The sequence below is a fragment of the Pelophylax lessonae genome, assembly GCF_965119305.1.
Source record: "Pelophylax lessonae genome assembly, chromosome: 3".
Classification (NCBI taxonomy): domain Eukaryota; kingdom Metazoa; phylum Chordata; class Amphibia; order Anura; family Ranidae; genus Pelophylax; species Pelophylax lessonae.
This window is the reverse complement of record NC_138770.1, coordinates 290,905,264-290,925,985: the sequence shown is the minus strand read 5'-3', so window position 1 is coordinate 290,925,985 and position 20,722 is coordinate 290,905,264. Positions and strand designations below refer to the sequence as shown.

At 40.1% G+C, this 20,722-nt stretch overlaps 1 protein-coding gene across 1 annotated transcript in view; it reads right to left on the bottom strand.

Moving 5' to 3' along the window:
• Window positions 1-20,722, bottom strand: part of LOC309551113 (putative cation-transporting ATPase 13A5) — a 128,147-nt gene that overhangs the window by 55,980 nt on the left and 51,445 nt on the right. Inside the window, exons 15-19 of the mRNA XM_082251559.1 lie at window positions 16,494-16,577; window positions 10,256-10,412; window positions 4,253-4,370; window positions 3,423-3,547; window positions 1,578-1,738 (exon numbers count right to left, since the gene is read on the bottom strand). Coding sequence (XP_082107685.1) covers window positions 1,578-1,738; window positions 3,423-3,547; window positions 4,253-4,370; window positions 10,256-10,412; window positions 16,494-16,577 — 645 coding nt within the window. The remainder of the gene's footprint in view (window positions 1-1,577; window positions 1,739-3,422; window positions 3,548-4,252; window positions 4,371-10,255; window positions 10,413-16,493; window positions 16,578-20,722) is intronic.

Here is a 20,722-nt window from a genome sequence, read left to right as displayed (position 1 = left end):
CTCCCGGTGGGATGGGAGACCCAAGCGAGCCGAGGAAGGCGGCCGGAGGGGGGGACGTCCCCTCCGGCTCCTTGTAAAGACAGCCAAGCAGCTTCTCAGCTGCATCGGTTGTCATTACAAGACAGCCGACCGTAGGCTATGGACACTGGCTACCGTGGTGATGCCTCTAGCTGCAGGCATCACTCCGGTACATGCGCTTTCGGTAATATCGATAACCTCCGGGGCCGATTCCGATATATTGGGAAAAGTGCATAACGGCTCTCGATATATCGGCTTTGCTGATAATCGGTCGAACCTTATTATATACACTAGCAGATTTAGATGTACTTGACTAACAAATTAAAGCCAAACTTCAGCTATCACTGTTTAAGAAGTTACAGCAACATTTCCTTTCTTTCCTTTTGAGATAAAGGTTTTACACACATAAATAAAAGCTAACCATTGTTAGTGCCCCTGTCAGTGTTAAGTGGTTTTTCTCAACCCTCTAACTGCCACTTTTTCTGGACAGATTGGCCTGTTAAAATAACTGACTTTAAACTGGGAGAGGAACTTTAGCACCATGCAAACCCCTGAGACCTGCAATAAAATCTGGGAGGCACTATTCTGCCCTTGCCATAATGTCATAACTATAGAAAACAATTTTAAAGTACTATCCCGGTGGTTAGTACTTTTACAGCCTAAATTACTAAATGTCTTCCTACCTATCCTCCCACATGCTTTAGGGGATGCTCAGACCTAGGTGATATGAAGCATATATGGTGAACATGCCCAAAGGTCAACGATTGTGGATAAGGGTCTACAACATGGTCGATTCAATATACACATACATTTACTAAAAGCCCCCTGTGAGTCACTTCTACACAAGCTGATAGAAGGGGCTATCAAACGTAAACGCCTCTTGTGACCCATATATTTTTGGCCATAAAACAGACGATTGCAAAAGCATGGAAGACACTGATTCTTAACTTTGACAAAGTGAAAAGTCGAGTACACGGTACCCTGGTGAATGAAAAAATTACAGCGAACTTAACTGATACCCATGATTATTTCTATGTACCTGGCAGCCCTGGTTAGATTACTTTCCATCAACACAACCACCCATGAGCTTTCTGGGACGGTTATCTGTAATGGTGCTCTAATATTTTGTAGTGAGCCTCCGGGACAAGAATGGCCTCCCTCTTACCCTTTCTTCCCCTTTTTTCATTCCTCTTTCTGTCCCTTCTCTCCTCTACCTCTTCATCTCTTATTTCTGATGCTCTCCACTTTGGAATTGGCCCTTTTCCCACAGGCAAGAGCGGTACCCCTTATTGGAGTTTTAATACTGCTTTAACTGATAATAAAGGGTAAGAGATAAATAACTCATTATAAACTTTGAGAAGTCTCTTGAGACATTGCAAACAATTGAATTAGACAGGAACCAGTTTATATTACAACATGGAGGTATCAGATTGATTTACCTTGTTTATAACCAGGGATCCTATTTAAATGTGTTCAATGAGAACTGTAAAGTTTGTTAACAGTATATGAAAATTATGAATGACAACAATACTGTAATAAAATGTTAATGAGAAATTTACATCAGCATCTTTTTCATCTGTGGGATACTCTAGAAGTTTCCAGGTGACAGATGCTGGAGAAAAGCCCTCAGGTTCACAAGCTTCCACCAGAACTATTTTGCTGTCATCAGGAATCATGCCACATTTTTTTGCAACCGTTGTTGCTGTTTGAATGTTGTCACCTAGAATCAAGAAAGATTATTTGTTAAAATGTGTCATTTAAATATTTTGTACAGCATTTTTTATTTTTTTTTAAATTTAGAACAATAGATATGGGAATATACCTTATGGGGTATAGCCCTCGCGCCAACGGATGTGAGGCCTAGGTGTTATAAATTACTGTGGTCCAAGTTATAAGAAATATGCAGCAGCTGAGTGTTAAGGTAGTGTGTGAATGGAATGACTTCTGGATAGAGAAATCAACCTCTGCGCTTGCTTTATTGTTTAAAATGCAAAGTAAATAAATTGCTATCAGTGCACATGTAGATCAAAATGTATATTGGTATGTACAGTCAATTTTGGTGCAAATAAATAGTGCTATTTGTACCCCAAGTGAGAAAGTGCTGCCGTGCACATAAAACAAAATGAATAATATTCACTCAATATTTTACAAAATGGACAATAAATATTATACACTGGGTCCTGAATATTATAAAATAAATGTGGAAACATAAATTATATTTCAAATATAGTAGTTAGTATTAAAGTGCCTGGTGCATATAAAGCGAATATTTCATAAATCAATGCTGGAAAAGTCCAAATAATTGTGAATCAATAGAAAAAAAGTCCAAAGGAGTTGTGGACACAGTCTATTGGATAAAGTGCAGGTGCTGGAATTAAAAGTGCTCTTCCCCTTCAGCTTAAAAGTGCTCTTCCCCTTCTTTTTATTTCAGTTATTTGATTAATAACTTGGTCTGCCTGATTCTCGCTTGTATGGTCCAGTGTCCGTTAGACTTGGCCCTGGAATTCCGACCGGAGGCCAAACAGTAATTTTATGACCCGAGTTTTGCCTTATGCATCTGGAGGTCTAAACGGCTATATTGTGGGGGGATCGGTGAGCATAGATATTAACTTGTTTGCTGGAGATAACATTTTGATTCATGGTAAATTTTTGGATGTATATTATGTTCTTTTTTTCCAAATTTTATAATGATTCAGATATACATTAATGTTCCCTGAAGAAGCAGAGAAAGTGTTCTGCAAAACACGCTGGACCTTAATGTACTAATGAAGCTATCAATGCATGCAATAGAATTGTGCAATGCATGTACTGGAATCTGTGCTGTTGTTTTGTATTCATGTTTTTACATCTAATTAGAGATTTTAAATTATGTTTTTACAATCATTTCTTTTTAATATTCGTATATTGTGTATGTGCTAATCTCAGCAACAATCTCATGTCCTAAAGTCCTGTCCTTTCGTGTAGGGGTTCTCTTCTTTCCCCTTTTGATTATAATTCCATCATCAAATTATCTGCAAGCTAAATTGTTTTTTTTTTTTTTCCTTGTACGTGATTGGGTAGTCTTTGTAAAGTGAATTTCACCACATTCACTAAGCTCTGGGGAATAATCCCTTTCAAAGTGTAACTTCACTTGCCAAATGAACAATCTATTTGCCTTTAGTAGATCAGCCACTATGAGTGACTTAATACGTTTCCCACATGCCAGTGTTTCTGCAATGCCCAACTCGAAAAAGACATTGTAGTGTCCCATTAAGCACCATCCCTTTTTAACACCATGGTCAGCAGTCACACAAGGATTGCTTGATGAAAACATACCCTTATTTCTATCAGCTCTTCAAACCAGATTGATAGTCAGCACAAAATATTTTTAAAGCTTTAATGAAAGTGTGTTGCTGTAATCCCACCTGTAATCATTACAGTCCTGATGTTTGCTGCATTCAGTTCCTCCAAAACTGGCTTGGTTTCAGGTTTAAGACGATTTTCCAGGATTAACAAACCAAGAAATTCCATGTCGCATTCAACTTCTTCCCTTTATGGTCATTAGCAAAATAAAAAAAATAAAAAATCGAATTGAAGAACTACCTGACATGATAACATAGCTTACTTGACTACTTGAAAAGTATTTAATCTGATTTTATGCAAGATTCAATGTTTCAGCAGGTTCAGAGCCAACATTCTCTGACTATTCCAAAAATGTACCACTGCATTGTAATTCAAGCAGGTCAGGGAAGCAATTGCCTGCTTCTGCATTGTTCTTTTTTTAATAAAGGAAATAAATCAAAATATATACTGTCTCTTTCAGTCAAATAAATCATTTTGTGGTTGTATACTGCACAGGAAGCAACAGTGAGAAGATGCAATAGAGGACATCAACACTGGAGACAAGAAATCTTTGCAGTACATTAATACTTATAGAAGTGTTATATTTACAAGTATGAAAGAACACTCATCATTTGGATTTGAACCAGTTCTATGCAACATTATTAATGAATTTGGGTTAGAATTTGATTATAAAATAGTTAGAAATAAAGGACTATATTTGGACCCTACCTAAACTTTACAAATGCTATTAGTCACTTAGTTAAGATGAATCAGTTTTTGAGTTTCTTTAGTAGTTATTTGAACAAATCATCTCTCTGAAAAATGAATGTCAAAATAATAAAATGAGCTTTATAGATGTTTGACTTTATTGTCAGTATGCCTGGCTTTGCATATTTAAGTAATGGATATTTACCTTTCTAAGTTTTCTAGTTCATTCTGTCTTATGTTTTTGAGAGTCTTGAAAGCCACGCCAATCACTCGCAAACCTTGAAATGTGTAGCGTTCCAATTCATCTAAATATCCACTGGGGACTTTAAAGACATAATACAATAAATCAATTGTATCACAAAGTGTACCAGTCCTTATGTTATCACTAGGCAGTGATGAGTATATGTAATAAAAAAAAAGTGTATTTCAGTTTAATAGCATGTATACCATACCACAAAATTGAGAAAGGAGTGTGGCAAGGATGTATATTGTTACCCTACTTATTTAACTTATATGCAGAGTACATCATGCAAAATGCCAGGATCAATAAATCACAAGCCGGAATTAGGATCGCATGGAGAAATATCAACAACCTAAGATATGCAGATGATACCACACTAATGGCAGAAAGTGAACAAGAACTAAAGAGTCTCTTAATGAAGGTGAAAGAGGAGAAAATCTGGCCTGAAGTTGAACATTAAGAAAACTAAGATGATGACAACTGGTCCCATCACTCCTTGGCAAATAGAAGGAGAATAAATGGAAACGGTGACAGAATTTATCTTCCTAGGCTCCAAGATCATGGCAGATGGTGACTGTAGCCATGAAATTAAGAGACGCTTGCTTATTGGGAGAAAAACAATGGTAAACTTAAGGCCCGTACACACTTGACGGAAATCGGACGAAATATCCTCCGATTTTTCTCTCTCTTGCTCAGCGTTACCGTTTTTAGTTGACAGTGCATAAATGTTCACAAAATTTCTTGTCCGATCTTTTTTTTTTTTTTTTTGGGACATTTGTTCCCAGACTTGTGGGTTGTCAGCAACTTCGGATCATGCACAGTCTTTTGTATCTGATTTTTCACGGACGTACTGCATACACATTAAACGAAAATTGGTCGTCTGGGGACAGACGATAAAAATGTTGGTGTCTGTCCCTCCATTTTTTTTCGTTGAAAATGTCGGCATCGGCTGCTGAAAGTTGTGTACACACTAGCCGAAAATCGTACGATTTTACCTCGGATGGGAATTTTCGGCAGATTTTCTACTAGTGTGTACCCCACTTTAGACAATATTAGAAAAAGCAGATACATCACCCTACAGACAAAGTGCCGTATAGTCAAAGCTATGGTATTACTAGTAGTAACCTATGGCTGTGAAAGTTGGACCATAAGGAAGGCTGAACACCGAAGAATTTATGCTTTTAAACTATGGTGTTGGAGAAGACTCTTGAAAGTACCTTGGATGGCAAGAAGATCAAACCAGTCAATCCTGCAGGAAATCAACCCTGAATATTCACCAGAAGGATAAACCCTAAAGCTGAAACTCAAATACTTTGGGCACCTAATGCGAATAAAAGACTCACTGGAAAAGACCCTGATGCTGGGAAACATGTGTAGCGCTACTCCCCGCAGGAGCCTCTTGAATAATTGTGCCCGGGTCTCACTGATTAATCCACAGCCAGTCACAGGGTATTTTCACACATCCAGGTGCACACACTCTTCCGCTCATTGTCTTCAATAACCAGTCTAGGGGATGTATTTTTTTTAATTTTATATAGAGAACATACTCCAAATTAACTTTTCACAAGCGGTGACAACTTCTTATTAGGACTGTGTAGCAGACTTTCAGTAGCACTATGCAGCAGGCTGTACAGAACAAAGCAAGTCCCTTTGTAGTAGAAGGAATTTAGTGGACCTTGCTTCTTCAAGACACTAGCCAGTGTCCCCTTTAGCTTACACCCAGTATGCTGACTCCTAGCACCAAGAAGGGATTTTAGCAACAACAGTTTCTAGTATCTCTTTAGGGGGTCTGTACTCACAAGCCCCTGGCTGCAGTTCACCTTCCTCCAAGATACTGGACAGGATCCGTGGACATCCTACCTCAGTCAGCTTGCAAGAGAGCCATGGGTCTCAGCTTCAGTGTTTCAGGCCCTCAAGTCACCTACCTAAGGCCACATGGCAGCCTGTGCTGGGGAGATGCAGCAACCCCCTCCCCAGAGCCCATGTGCTCTTCAGATATAAGTACAATCACCCAGCATGCCTTGGGGCCCATCCCCTTCTAATTGGCCAGGGCTGTATAAACATCCCATACTCTCATCTGTCAGGTTTCAAGCCACTATCCAGTATAATCCATTGCTACTTGATCAGTGTGAAACATCAAGAGAGCATGAGCAGCACCAGAGCACACTAGGGAGCCTCTGCTAAACAATCACATCTATGTGTAAAGCAGACAGCATTTAAAGCGGAGTTCCGGCCACGGAAAAATGTTTTCAATAAAAATACCCCCCGGGACAGTCAGCGCTAGAACATTCCACAATGGATAGCCTCTGTACTGTCCGGGGTCACACTTACCTGAAAGGAGAAATACTTACCTTTAAAATTTCTTCTTTAGCGTTGCCATCTCGGATGTGGGCAGCTGAAGCCAGCACGATCCTCTTCTGCGTCCTCTTCCATGTCCTCCTCTCCCAGAATGCGCCTGCACCGGCCCCGCTCGTCACTTCCGGTGCGGCGCCGCATTCCTCCACAGCTTCTGGGAATGCCCAGAAGCTGTTTAGCAGGGAATGCGGCGCCGCACTGGAAGTGTTGAGTGGGGTCGGTGCCGGCGCATTGATTCCTGGGAGCGATGATGTTCAGCTCCCAGGAATCATTGCAAACCGGAAGTGACGGCGCGGTCCGTGGCCGCCGAGGGAGGAAGTGGAAGAAAGGTGAGTATATTTTTCTACAATAACAAGGTAAGTAAAAAAAAAAAAAATCGTAACTATCCATTTCTTTTTCAGGGGACAAATAGGAATCGAATGGCCACAAAATCGACTATGTCGATTTTGTGGCCAGAACTCCTCTTTAAGTTTGCCTAGCTGTCTCCCTGTTAGGCAGAGAAACCAAAAATTATATACACTCACTCTAGCACCTAACTAGGAGGGCACTACACATGGAAGGAAAAAGGGGAAGAGGACAGCAGAAAACAAGTTGGATAGATAGCATCATAAAAACAATGAACATGATGTTAAGCAAGCTCCGGGAGGCAGTGGAAGACAGAAAAGCCTGGTGCGCTATTGTCCATGAGGTCATAAAGAGTCGGACACGACTAAATGACTGAACAACATCAACAACACTACACTACAGCTGACTAGTTTCTCATTTTGCCACACCCCACCCCAGTCTGAGTGTTATTGTACAGGGAATTACAAGAAGTTGTTACTAGTTGCATTAAAAATACATTTAAAGCATAGGTAAGAAAAAAAGTACTAAGGTTGCGCCATAGAGTGACTACCAATGAGGGTCAGAGGAGGGAGGCTGGCTTGAGCCAACCACTTCCTTGCAACCAAGACACTTACCTAGGGAAACGCATCGCTGACCTATCAAAGGGGGAGGCACATCAAGCTGAGAGAGGAAAGTAGCCGCTGGCTGCAAAAGAGTGGTGACTGCAGCTTTCCTAACAATGGCTTGTTTAACAGGGAGACGACTAGCTCACAATTCTGCAGGATGCTGGTCTCCCTGTGCTTTCTTCCAGCCTGTCAATGTCCCTGCTATTTAACCAGTTACGGAGTTTTACTGCGGCAGGCAGCCCCTTGTGCGTGAACTGACGTAGGGGTACGTAGTTTGCGCACTTGGTGCTAGGGAGCAAGCGCGCGCCACCGGCGGCGCGCTCCCACCCCCATTTGGCAGTGGGGGTGCCGATGCACGGAGCCAGCGGCTGCGATTGCCGCCGGCCACCTGTGATCGCTCCCCGCTGAGAGAGAAAAACGGGCAGCTGTTGTAAACATAGCTGACCGTTCTCTCTGAAATGATCACAGAGCGCCTGTGATCCTTCTATATAGGATCACAGGTCTCTATGGTCATTTCAAAAGCCTAACCCCCCACAGTTAGTAAACACTCCCCTAGGCTTACATTTAACCCCTTGGTCACAAACTTGGTTAACCCGTTCCCTGCCAATGTCATGATTACAGTAACAGTGCATATTTTTAGCACTGATTACTGTAGTAAGGTCACTGGTACCCCCAAAAGTGTCAAAAATTTCAGTTAGGGGTCCGATCTGTCCGTCGCAATGTCGCAGTCCCGCAAAAAAATGCAGATCGCCTCCATTACTAGTAAAAAAAAAAATGACATAAATCTTTGCCGTAGTTAGTAAAAGCAAATAACTTTTGTGCAAACCAATCAAAATATGCTTATTGCGATTTTTTTTATCAAAAATATGTAGCAGAATACAAATTGGCCTACAATGTTAAAAAATGTGATGTTTACATTTTTTTGGGGAATGTTATATAGCAGAATGAGAAAAAATATTGTTTTTTTTTGTTTTTTGTTCTCTTTTCGCACTTTTTTGTTTATAGCACAAAAAATAGAAATCGTACAGGTGATCAAATACCACCAAAAGAAATCTCTCTTTGTGGGAACAAAAAGGACATCAATTTTATTTCGGTACAGCGTCGCACAACCGCACAATTTTTCGTTAAAATAATGCAGTGCCGAATCGCAAAAAATGGCCTGGTCATTAAGGGGGCAAATCCTTTTGGTCCAGAACTGGTTAACTGACAGCTGCTGTGACCATTTAGCAGCTGAGACAGGAACATCCTGCAAATGTGGCTGCTGCTTTTGCTGGACAGCTGAACTTATTAGTTAGTGAAATAAATGTGGATCTACTAGCAGGATCATCAGGTAATAAAACGATGTTACAGGGTGACCACAGAAAAATAAATTATGTTTTCCTAAGTACATAAATGGATTACTTTTCTTTATGTCTAATAATCAAAAATAAGTGCAGCACAAACAATAAGATCTTATTATAGAATTCATTAAAAAGTCATGATAAAACCCAAGAGTCCCTCATATAAAAAGTCAATAAAATAACTGAAGTCCAAAGGGTGCTGGAAAGTCCACTAGAGGGGACACTCCCTTCACCAGAAAGCATTCAGATGCCCTCACCTCATTTCAAGACCCCTGTATTACCAGTGGATCAGATAGGCTTTCATCACATTAGTAAACGGAGAGAATCTCCTAAGCGATCCACTTGACACGAGCGGTAAAGACAGCCTATGATGAATGAGGTGTAAAACCTCCGTGTCTCCAATAAAGTATCAGCAAAGCCAGGCAGACATAAATATAAAAGAAAAGATCTAAGTGTATACCGTTTTAAAACCAAATTTATTTAATAAGTAATCCCCTTAAAAACATTCCTTGAAATCAAGCAATAAGTCCAAGACATGAAGCCCATGCCGTTCTGCTCTGTCAGACAGAGAATCTCCTAAGCGATCCACTTGACACGAGCGGTAAAGACAGCCTATGATGAATGAGGTGTAAAACCTCCGTGTCTCCAATAGAGTATCAGCAAAGCCAGGCAGACATAAATATAAAAGAAAAGATCTAAGTGCATACCGTTTTAAAACCAAATTTATTTAATAAGTAATCCCCTTAAAAACATTCCAAGTCCAAGACATGAAGCCCATGCCGTTCTGCTCTGTCAGACAGCAGCTGGTGACGTGAGTCAGTAGGCTCCACCTCCCGCACGCGTTACGTCCTACGGAACTTCGTCAGCGGGGATGGAGCCAACTAGTCACCCATACACTTAAATAGTAATGCCGTTTTCTCATGACTTTTTAATTAATTCTATAATGTGAAGATCTTATTGCTTACGCTGCACTTATTTTTGATTAATATGTCTGTCTAGGCTTTAGTAATGTATCTGGGTTAGTGTTCAGCTTGCATACTTTTTATTGTAGTGGTTGATTGCGCTGATTGTTCTCTTGGTTTTTATTTTTCTTTATGTCTGCCTGGATTTCAGCTTTAAAGAATGGCTAAAAAACTGAGTTTTACAGCATTATGATGAGGGAGAATAAAAACCCTGAAACATTGTTCCTAGTAATGATATGCTTTAAATACCCAATATTTTCCCTTACGGGTCTGCCCTGTGCATTATTAATTATAGAAAAAGTCTAGAACCCTGAAGCAGCATATGTACATATTTACTGCTGATGCGCAAGCAAGAAATACCTGTTTCTGCTTTACAAAAGCTGGCCACTGTCTCAGGAGCACCCTTCATGTATACATTCATTTCATCCTTTCCTACGACTGTAGTAACAACAGACATACGCAGCATGGCTGAGGAAAATGGGTACTGGAATAAAATTTGCACTGCATCATCCATATCCTGTAATAGTGGTAAAAAATAAATAAAACTATAGGTATGTCTAGCACAAATTGTCAACAGAGTATGTTAATATTGCATATATGCATTGTTACATGCTTTTAAATGGAAAAATATAGCCATTGTGTATTTTTATTTTAATTGGAACCCGAAAAATAAAAAATATATATTTACGTTAAGTGAGTATATAATATTAATATGTATACCTTGCAGCCAGCAAGTGATATACTCAATACTGCTATGCATCTATTTTTGCAAACTGTTTTGCTGATATACTATATAGGAAACAGCTTGAACAAACTATGACGTGAACAGCACAAGAATAAATTAACACACATAACTAAAGAAATCAAAGAGTAAAGTGAGCAGACAATGCTAGACTTTCATGTTTGGAAAGTCCAGCAGACTCTGTAAACAAAGGGGTTAATTTACTAAAGGCATTTAGGCATTTCAATTTGTAACTGAAGCTGGACTATGCAAGGGAATTGGCCCCCGAGCTTAGTGAATGTGGTAGTTTCACTTTGTAGAAGATACCCAATCATATGCAAGGGGAATAAAAGAAAACAACATTTTTACTTTCACATGATTGGATGAAAGAAGTCAGCAGAGCTTTGATTCATTCACTAAGAAAATGCCCCTGCAAGTGAACAGCATGTTTTCTTTTTGTAAACAAGCTGTTCACTAAAAGAAAACAAGCTGTTCACTTTGCAGCAGACATGGGAGTAAGTCACACATGTGCAAGTCACAAGCAAGTCTCAAGTCTTAACCTTCAAGTCTCAAGCAAGTCCCAAGTTACTGTGGCAAAAAGCAAGCAAGTCAAGTCGAGTCCCTGCTAGAAGTCAAGCAAGTCAAGTCCAAGTCAAGTCATTTATTTTGGTCAAGTCACAAATCAAGTCAAAATACTGATCTACCCCAATTTTCACCTTTAATCCAGTTAAAAGTCAGTGGTCAGGAAAGGTTTTGTTTTATTTTCAACATTAACAAAACTGGTTTTTGCTTTTTTCTTGGCATATTAACCACTTTACCGCTGAGTACTGGAATAGTACTGCGGCAAAGTGGCTCGTTCCCGTCTGACGACGTAGACCTACGTCGCCAGACTCCTCCCCTGTAGGCGGCGCTCGCGCACCGCCGGAGGCGCGCTCACAGCGGGAGTCGGGCCAGGGGAGGAGCAGCGGCGATCGCCGCTGCTCTGCCCCGATCGTCGGGGATCTAGTGTGGAGATCCGCCCGCCTGTGTAAACACAAGCGGGCAGATCTCCTCAGTGACAGGGAGTGACAGATCGGAGTGTTCAGCATAGCTGGACATCCAATCTGTCCCTGTCTCACACAGTCACCTCCCCCCCCACACGTCAGTAAGCACCAGGCATACATTAACCCCTCCCTCTCCAATAAAGTTAACCCCTTCCCTGCCAGTGTCATTTTTACAGTAACAGTGCATATTTATAGCACTGATTACTGCAGTAATGTCACTGGTACCCCCAAAAGTGTCAAAAATGTCAGTCAAGGGTCCGATCTGTCCACCGCAATGTCGCAGTCCCGCAAAAAAAATCGCAGATCGCCGCCATTACTCGTTAAAAAAAAAAACACCAAAAATGACATAAATCTTTCCCTTTGTTAGTAAACGCAATAACTTTTGCGCAAACCAATCAAAATATGCTTATGGCGATTTTTTTTTACCAAACATGGGTAGCAGAAAACAAATTGGCAAAAAAATTAAAAAAAAATTGGTTTTTACATCTTTTTTGGGGGGAATTTCATATAAAAAAATGTGAAAAATATTGTTATATTTTCAAAATAAATGCTCTTTTTTTGTTTATAGCGCAAAAAGTAAAAATCGCACAGGTGATCAAATAGCACCAAAAGAAAGCTCTGTTTGTGGGTAAAAAAGAACGTCAATTTCGTTTGGGTACGGCGTCGCACGACCGCGCAATTGTCAGTTAAAGTCGCACAGCGCCAAATCGCAAAAAGTGGCCCAGACGTAAGACAGCAAAATGCTCTAGTGGTAAAGTGGTTAAAGAAACACTTTGAACGCCCAAACAGCTCAAAATCCTTCGTCCGGTCATGTTTTAACACCACAGTCACTAAAAAGTATTTCCATTGCTAAACAGCCAGTGTCCTAAAACTTTTAAGTGACTGCGGTGTCAGAAACATAACCGGCACATTAATTTTGCTTTAACCACTTGCCGACCGCTCACAGAGCTGGTACTGCGGCAAAGTGGCTCGTTATCGTCCAGCAAAGTAGACCTACATCACCAGACTCTCCCCTCTCTTGGCGGCGCGCTATTTTTTTATTAATATTGCAAAAAATGAAAAGCGCAGAGGAGATCAAATACCACCAAAAGAAAGCTCTGTTTGTGGGAAAAAAAGGACGCAAATTTCATTTGGGTAGAGGGTTGCATGACCGCTCAATTGTCAGTTAAAGTCGCGCAGTGCCAAGTTGCAAAAAGCGGCCTGGGCGTAAAGCAGGAAAATCCTCCGTTGGTAAAGTGGTTAACCCATCTTGAGAAAGTGCAAATATTTAATAACTTAAAAAAGTAAAGTCATTTCGAGTCATTTGTCTCAAGTCAAAGTCAAGTCTCAAGTCATGAATACCAAGTCAAAGTCAAGTCGAGTCTTTTTTTAATTTTATTCAAGCAAGTCTCAAGTCCTCAAACTGGTGACTTAAGTCTGACTTAAAGCGGAATTCCGGGCACAAAAACAAAATTTCAATAAACATACCCCCGGGACAGTCAGGGCTAGTACATTCCACAATGGCTAGCCTCTGATCTGTCCCAGTTCGCACTTACCTGCAAGAAGAAATACTCACTTTTAAAATTTCTTCTCCAGCGTTGCCATCTCTGTTGTGGGCAGCTGAAGCCGGCGCGATCCTCTTCTGTGTCCTCTTCCGCATCTTCTTCTCTCAGAATTCGCCTTCACCGGCTCCTCTCGTGACTTCCGGTGCGGCGCAGCATTCCTCCACAGCTTCTGGGCATGCCCAGAAGCTGTTTAGCAGGGAATGCGGCGTCGCCCCGGAAGTGACGAGCGGGGCCGGTGCCGTCGCATTGATTCCTGGGAGCGATGACATTCAGCTCCCAAGAATCATTGCAAGCCGGAAGAGGGAGGAAGTGACGAAAGGTGAGTATTTCTTTCTACAATTACAAGGTAAGTAAAAAAAAAAAAAAAAAACCTAACTAGCCAATTCCTTTTCAGGTAAAGGAGACCAAGCGGATGGGCACAAAAAAAAAAAGGTCGGAACTCCGCTTTAAGTCAAGTCATGTGACTCAAGTCCCCCACCTCTGCTTTGCTGCTTGTTTTCTTTTAGTAAATCAACCACAAAGTGTCATTAAAGTACATGCTGTAAATGTCTATTATAAAATATATTACCATATGTACCAATAATGAAAAAATATAAGCAATAAACGTTTAAATGTCAGAGTAAAATAAAATTAACTAAAGCTATTATATGGAATGTCAACTATTTACAAATTCTAAACAATCAGGCACTTGAGTCCCCAGGCCTTTTTCTTCCTATATCTCCTATATCTCCATAACCACTGTTGTAATGAATAGTAAGAAATTAGAAAATAAAATATCATTTTCCTGTAATTTTTCCTAATGCAAAATTTATAACAATGTTTTTAACATTTAGATAAGATTAGATTGGGTTAAGAAAGCACAAATTAACACAGTGGCAACTTTTTTACAGGTTTGAAAACAATAAAAAATGTATTGGCTTTGCATTCACTTATATGAGAATTTTATGTTTGCACAGTAAACACTAATGTCATTGTTGCAACCTGGGAATTCTTTTTAGGATATATATATATATATATATATATATATATATATATATATATATATATATATATATATATATATATATATATATATATATATATATATATATATAAAAATACTGAATAAAATTCTAAACGCAACACTTTTGTTTTTGCCCCCTGTTTCATGAGCTGAACTCAAAGATCTAAGACTTGTTCTATGTACACAAAAGGCCTATTTCTCTCAAATATTGTTCACAAATCTGTGTAAATCTGTGTTAGTGATCATTTCTCCTTTGCCGAGATAATCCATCCACCTCACGGGTGTGGCATATCAAGATGCTGATTAGACAGCATGATTATTGCACAGGTGTGCCTTAGGCTGGCCACAATAAAGGCCACTCTAAAATGTGCAGTATTACTGTATTAGGGGGTCCGGGGCAGGGGTCCAAAAACCAGTCAGTATCTGGTGTGACCACTGTTTGCCTCACGCAGTGCCACACATCTCCTTCACATAGAGTTGATCAGTTGGTGATTGTGGCCTGCAGAATGTTGGTCCACTCCTCTTCAATGGCTGTGCGAAGTTGCTGAGTATTGGCAGGGCCTGGTACACGCTGTCATATACTTTGATTTAGAGCATCCCAAACATGCTCAGTGGGTGACATGTCCAGTGAGTATGCTGGCCATGCAAGAACTGGGATGCTTTCAGCTTCTAGGAATTGTGTACACATCCTTGCAACATGGCGCCGTGCGTTATCATGCTGCAACATGAGGTGATGATTGTGGATGAATGGCACAACAATGGGCCTCAGGATTTAAAAATGCCATTGATAAAATGTACCTGTGTTCATTGTCCATAACATATGCCTGCCTATACCATAACCCCACCGCCACCATGGGCCCTTGATCCACAATGTTGACATTAGCAAACTGCTCATCCACACAATGCCATACAGGCTGTCTGCCCTGTACAGTGAAAACTGGGATTCAGCCATGAAGAGAACATCTCTCCAAAGTGCGAGATGCTATTGAATGTGAGAATTTGTCCACTCAAGTTGGTTACAGTGACGAACTGCAGTCAGGTCGAGACCACGATGAGGATGACGAGCATGCAGATGAGCTTCCCTGAGACGGTTTCTGATAGTTTGTGCAGAAATTCTTTGGTTATGCAAACCCATCGTTGCAGCAGCTGTCCGGGTGGCTGGTCTCAGACAATCTTGAAGGTAAGGATGATGGATGTGGAGGTCCTGGGCTGGTGTGGTTACGCATGGTCTGTGGTTGTGAGGCCGGTTGGATTTACTGCAAAATTCTTATGGTAGAGAAATGAACATTCAATTCACTGGGCAACAGCTCTGGTGGACATTCCTGTAGTCAGCAAGTCAGCATGACAATTGCACGCTCCCTCGAAATTTGCGACATCTATGGCATTGTACTGTGTGATAAAACTGCCACACCTGTGAGGTGGATGGATGGATGGATTATATCGGCAAAGGAGAAGTGCTCACTAACACAGATTTAGACAGATTTGTGAACAATATTTGAGAGGAATAGGCCTTTTGTGTACATAGAAAAAGTCTTAGAACTTTGAGATCAGTTAATGAAAAATGGGGCAAAAACAAATGTGTTGCATTTATAATTTTGTTCAGTGTATATATATATATATATATATATATATATATATATATATATATATATATACTCTCTTCTTGGTCTGTGTTTACATGATATATTAGGAGGCTGGAAGACTGCTGTGTCACTGGTAGGAGGGGAGGCAGGTTGAGCTGATAAGAATTTGTATGCTTTTGTTGTGATCTTTGAGGATGAATTGTTCCACAGTGGCTGGAGCTACAATAATCAACAAGGGCTTGTGTTAAAGCTCGTGTACTGCTTGTTAAGAATATATAATCCATATCCCATTACAAACTCACTTTAAAGTGTATGTAAAAACTAAAAAAAGATACAAAAGTGTTTAGTTACAGTATATCAGTTTGATAAATGCAGAAAAATACCCGTTGATCTTTTCAGAAATTCAGAGCTGTTCTGTGCACAGTTCATTTGTTAAGCAGACCTCCAAGTTTTTATTTTGGACCACATACTAGATAGTTTGTATATGTTATTAGTTTGTTATGAAGATGAGGAAACTGGGAGAGAGGCTCAATTGTTAAAAAAAGGCAACTGGACAAATTAGAAGGCAAATGAACAGGTCTTTTTCTGTAGGTACACAATCAAAACATGGGAAAAATGTATATATATATATATATATATATATATATATATATATACACATTTCCCTTATGCCTTGAAGCACAGGTTTAATCTAGAAAACTTACGCTTTTGAAGTCTGGTCCAGGTCGAACCATTTTATTCTGGGATGTGTTTTCATCACAAAAATCTTTGGAGGCATCTTCAAGTACCTAAAAACATATATTGGGAAATACTGTATCACTGTAAAACATTTTTTATTTGTGTCAGGGTTTTCATGTATTTAAAGTATAATGTAAGGCAAAAGTTTTTTTTTAGATTTGGATAGAGTGAAGAAAAGTTAGAACGCCTGTTAGGCTTTCTTTGCAGTTTGTTACGCCGTTAGGGAGATTCACCCTCTCTATGTGTCCTGTTTACTGTTATCACTGAAATCAAAATTAACTTGGAATTCTAGATTTTGACAAAATAGCTTTAACCACTTTAGCCCCAGAGTATTTGGCTGCTTAACCACTTAAGCCCCGGAAGATTTTACCCCCTCTCTGACCAGGGGGTATTTTGCGATTCGGCACTCCGTGACTTTAACGGACAATTGCGCGGTCATGCGATACTGTACCTAAACAAATTTGATGTCCTTTTTTTTCCCACAAACAGAGCTTTCTTTTGGTGGTATTTGATCACCTGTGCAATTTTTTGATCATGCGCCATAATCAAAAAAAGAGCGACAATTTAGCAAAAATAACAATATTTATCACATTTTTTTTATATAAAATTCCCCCCCAAAAAAATGTAAAAATCAATTTTTTTTTACATTTTTGGCCAATTTGTTTTCTGCTATCTATGTTTGGTAACAAAAATCACAATAAGCATATTTTGATTGGTTTGCGCAAAAGTTATTGCGTTTACTAACTAAGGGAAAGATTTTTGTCATTTTTGTTGTTTTTTTTTTAACGAGTAATGGCGGCGATCTGCGATTTTTTTTTGCGGGACTGCGACATTGCGGAGGACAGATCGGACCCTTGACTGACATTTTTGACACTTTTGGGGGTACCAGTGACATTACTACAGTAATCAGTGCTATACATATACACTGTTACTGTTTAAAATGACACAGGCAGGGAAGGGGTTAACTTTATTAGAGATGCAGTGACTATGTGTGTCCCTAGGGGCGTGCTTCTTACTGTGCAGGGATGTGGCTGTGTGTGTAACAGCACAGATCAACGGTCCTACATAGCCGGACCGTTAGATCAATGCTTTTACACAGGGAAGAATGACAGGCGGCTTTGTTTACACTAGCCGCCTGCCTTTCTCCCTTCACAGCGGACGATCGCGAGTGACCGGCGGACATCGGGTCCGCCGGTCACACGCACGGAGGTGTCTGTGAACAAGCCGAGGCGGGAGCGCGCCTCCGGCGCTGCGCGCCCGCCCGCCCGCTATTGGCTCCCAGGCTAGTGATGTACCGGTACGTCACTTTGCCTGGCCGTGGCTGACCGCCGCAGTATATGTACTTGCGGCGGTCAGCAACCGGTTAATGACCAGGCCACATTTTTCAACTTGGCATTGAGCGACTTTACCTGACAATTGCACGGTCATGCAAACTAAATTTATGTCCTTTTTTCCCACAAACAGAGCTTTCTTTTGGTGGTATTTGATCACCTCTGCGCTTTTTATTTTTTGCGATATTAATTAAAAAAAAGCAACAATTTTGCAAAAAAATTGACATTTTCTACTTTAACAGTTAAAAAATATATTAATTTTTTGTCATATATTTAGGCCAAAATGTATTTAGCTACATGTCTTTGACAAAAAAATTCTCAATGAGTGTATTTTTAACCACTTTAAGACCGGACGATTTTACCCCCTTCCTGACCAGGCCATATTTTGCGATTCGGCACTGCGTTACTTGAACGGACAATTGCTCGGTCGTGCGATGTTGTACCCAAATGAAATTTATGTCCTTTTTTCTTCCCCACAAATAGAGCTTTCGTTTTGTGGTATTTGATCACCTGTGCCATTTTTAATTTTTGAAAAAAAGAGTGACAATTTTGAAAAAAAAAAACTATATTTTTCACATTCTGATATATAACATTCCCCAAAAAAAATGTATAGATCAAAATTTTTTAACATTTTAGGCCAATTTGTTTTCTGCTACATATTTTGGTAAAAAAAAAATCGCAATTTTGATTGGTTTGCGCAAAAGTTACTAACTACGGGAACGATTTGTCATTTTTATTGATTTTTTTTTTTACTAGTAATGGCGGAAATCTGCGATTTTTTGCATGACTGTGACATTGCAGTGGATAGATCAGACCCCTAACTGACATTTTTGACACTTTTGGGGGGACCAGTGACATTACTACAGTAATCAGTGCTAAAAATATGCACTGTTACAGTAATAATGACACTGGCAGGGAAGGGGTTAACTTTATTAGAGATGCAGTGACTATGTGTGGGGTTACCACTGTTGGTGATCAAGGGGTTAAATGTGTGCCTCATGCTTACTGACATGTGTGGGGGGAGGGGGTTCTGTGACAGAGACACAGATCGCAGGTTCAACTATGCTAAATCCTGTGATCTGTCCCTGTCTGTCACAGAGAAGATCCGCCCGCTTTGTTTACACAAGCGGGCGCATTTTCTCACTCTTTCCCCGACGATTGCGCCCGCGAGACAGGCAGGAGTTCAGCGACGTAGGTCTACGTCACTGGACGCAGGGCTGCCACTTTGCTGCAGTAGCAGCAACATGAGCAGTCCTAAAGTGGTTAAATCACCTTTGGTGAGCTAACAATTCATGTTACCCAGAGGTACAGATAGTAAATGGTCCTTAAACAAGTTCATCAGGAAGAAAAAATTAGTGGAAAAAATGTGTCACACCCACCAACCTGGCAGTCTAAAAGGTGCCACCAATTGTAAGCTCAAACATTTCCCAATAAAACCCATAGGATTACTGGGGGACTACAAGGGGATAAAACAAGAGATGCACCAGCTTTCATTTAAAGGTAAATGACTGGGGAGATATATACTGTAGATAATCTGGTGCCAAAAGAAAACTGTAACTCCAGAAGCCCCTCTAGCCGACTCCAACATTTGGGTTTTATTGGTGGCTTTTTTGGGCTTACAATTGGTGGCATCGTCTAGGCTTCCAGGTTGGTGGAAGCAACACACCTTTTTCAGTTTTATATCTTCTTGATTAAGCCTATTGTGAAACCATTATCATCTGTACCTATGTGTAACATGAACTGTATGCTTACCAAAGATCATTTAAACCTACTGTTGAAAAATATTTGTCTGACGATCACCATCTTACAAAAATTGTATTAATACATTGAAAAAAATGTAACCTGATTTTCCTATTTTTGTGTATGCCATTTCAAAAGCCCCTTTTCTTTATATGTAAATCCTCCTTTCTTTATTCATGAGTTGGTAATGTGGTGCCTGGAGACCACCCATCAATCTTCTTTTCTGCTATCCAGTGTTCATTTTGCATCACATTTTGATTTTGTTTTAGTCATAGTCTTGTGACTAAAATGCCATTTTAATTTTGGTTGAATTTTAGTCAACTAACATCTCCAGTGCATTTTAGTCGACTAAAATCAAATGCGTTTAGTTAAATTGTAATGCTCATTATATACTCCTGGAGTAAAAACCTAATGATATGTGTGGGATTCAGCTTCAAGCGGAGAGTTCTCAGAGAGGTTATCCAAGCCACACGTAAGGTTAAAGGACTTCCTGCCCCTGTTTATTGGTCAGCAAACAAAAGGATTCCTGCCAGGGATATGAAACACTGTCCAAAAACAAAAAGTCCAATAAAAGAGTTTTAAAGTTGATGTAAACCCTCACATATACCCACTGAAGTGAACAGCCTCAGATGATACACAGAGATGAAACAAATCTCCCTACATAAGTTTTACATGCATATCTGCTGTCTTCAGCTTTATATATTCTTTAGAAAGTGCACATTGTGTTAGAGATTTTCTCTTCCTGTTCAGCACTGGGAGTGTAGTGAAACCTTACACTGTGTGACAGCTGATTGGAGGGAAGGCACACACCCCCCCTCCACATAGGCAGAGGAAGGAAGAGCTGCGCTGTGACAAGACCAGCTGTTTGCTAATCTATTTATAGCAATCTCCCACAACACTAATTTCAGCCTGGTTTTATCTAAGTTGACGAGAACTTGACAGAAGTTATTATACTGATAACAGAAGAACGGAACAGGAGAAAGCTAAAGGACTTCGCTTTGGAGAGAGATAAGAAAACACTGCAGATAGATGAGGTCAAATTTAATGAATCAGGTTTACATCCACTTTAATCCCCTTGGCTAGTAAATAGACCATACTGGGTCTGCTCTTCTCCTGCAGACATG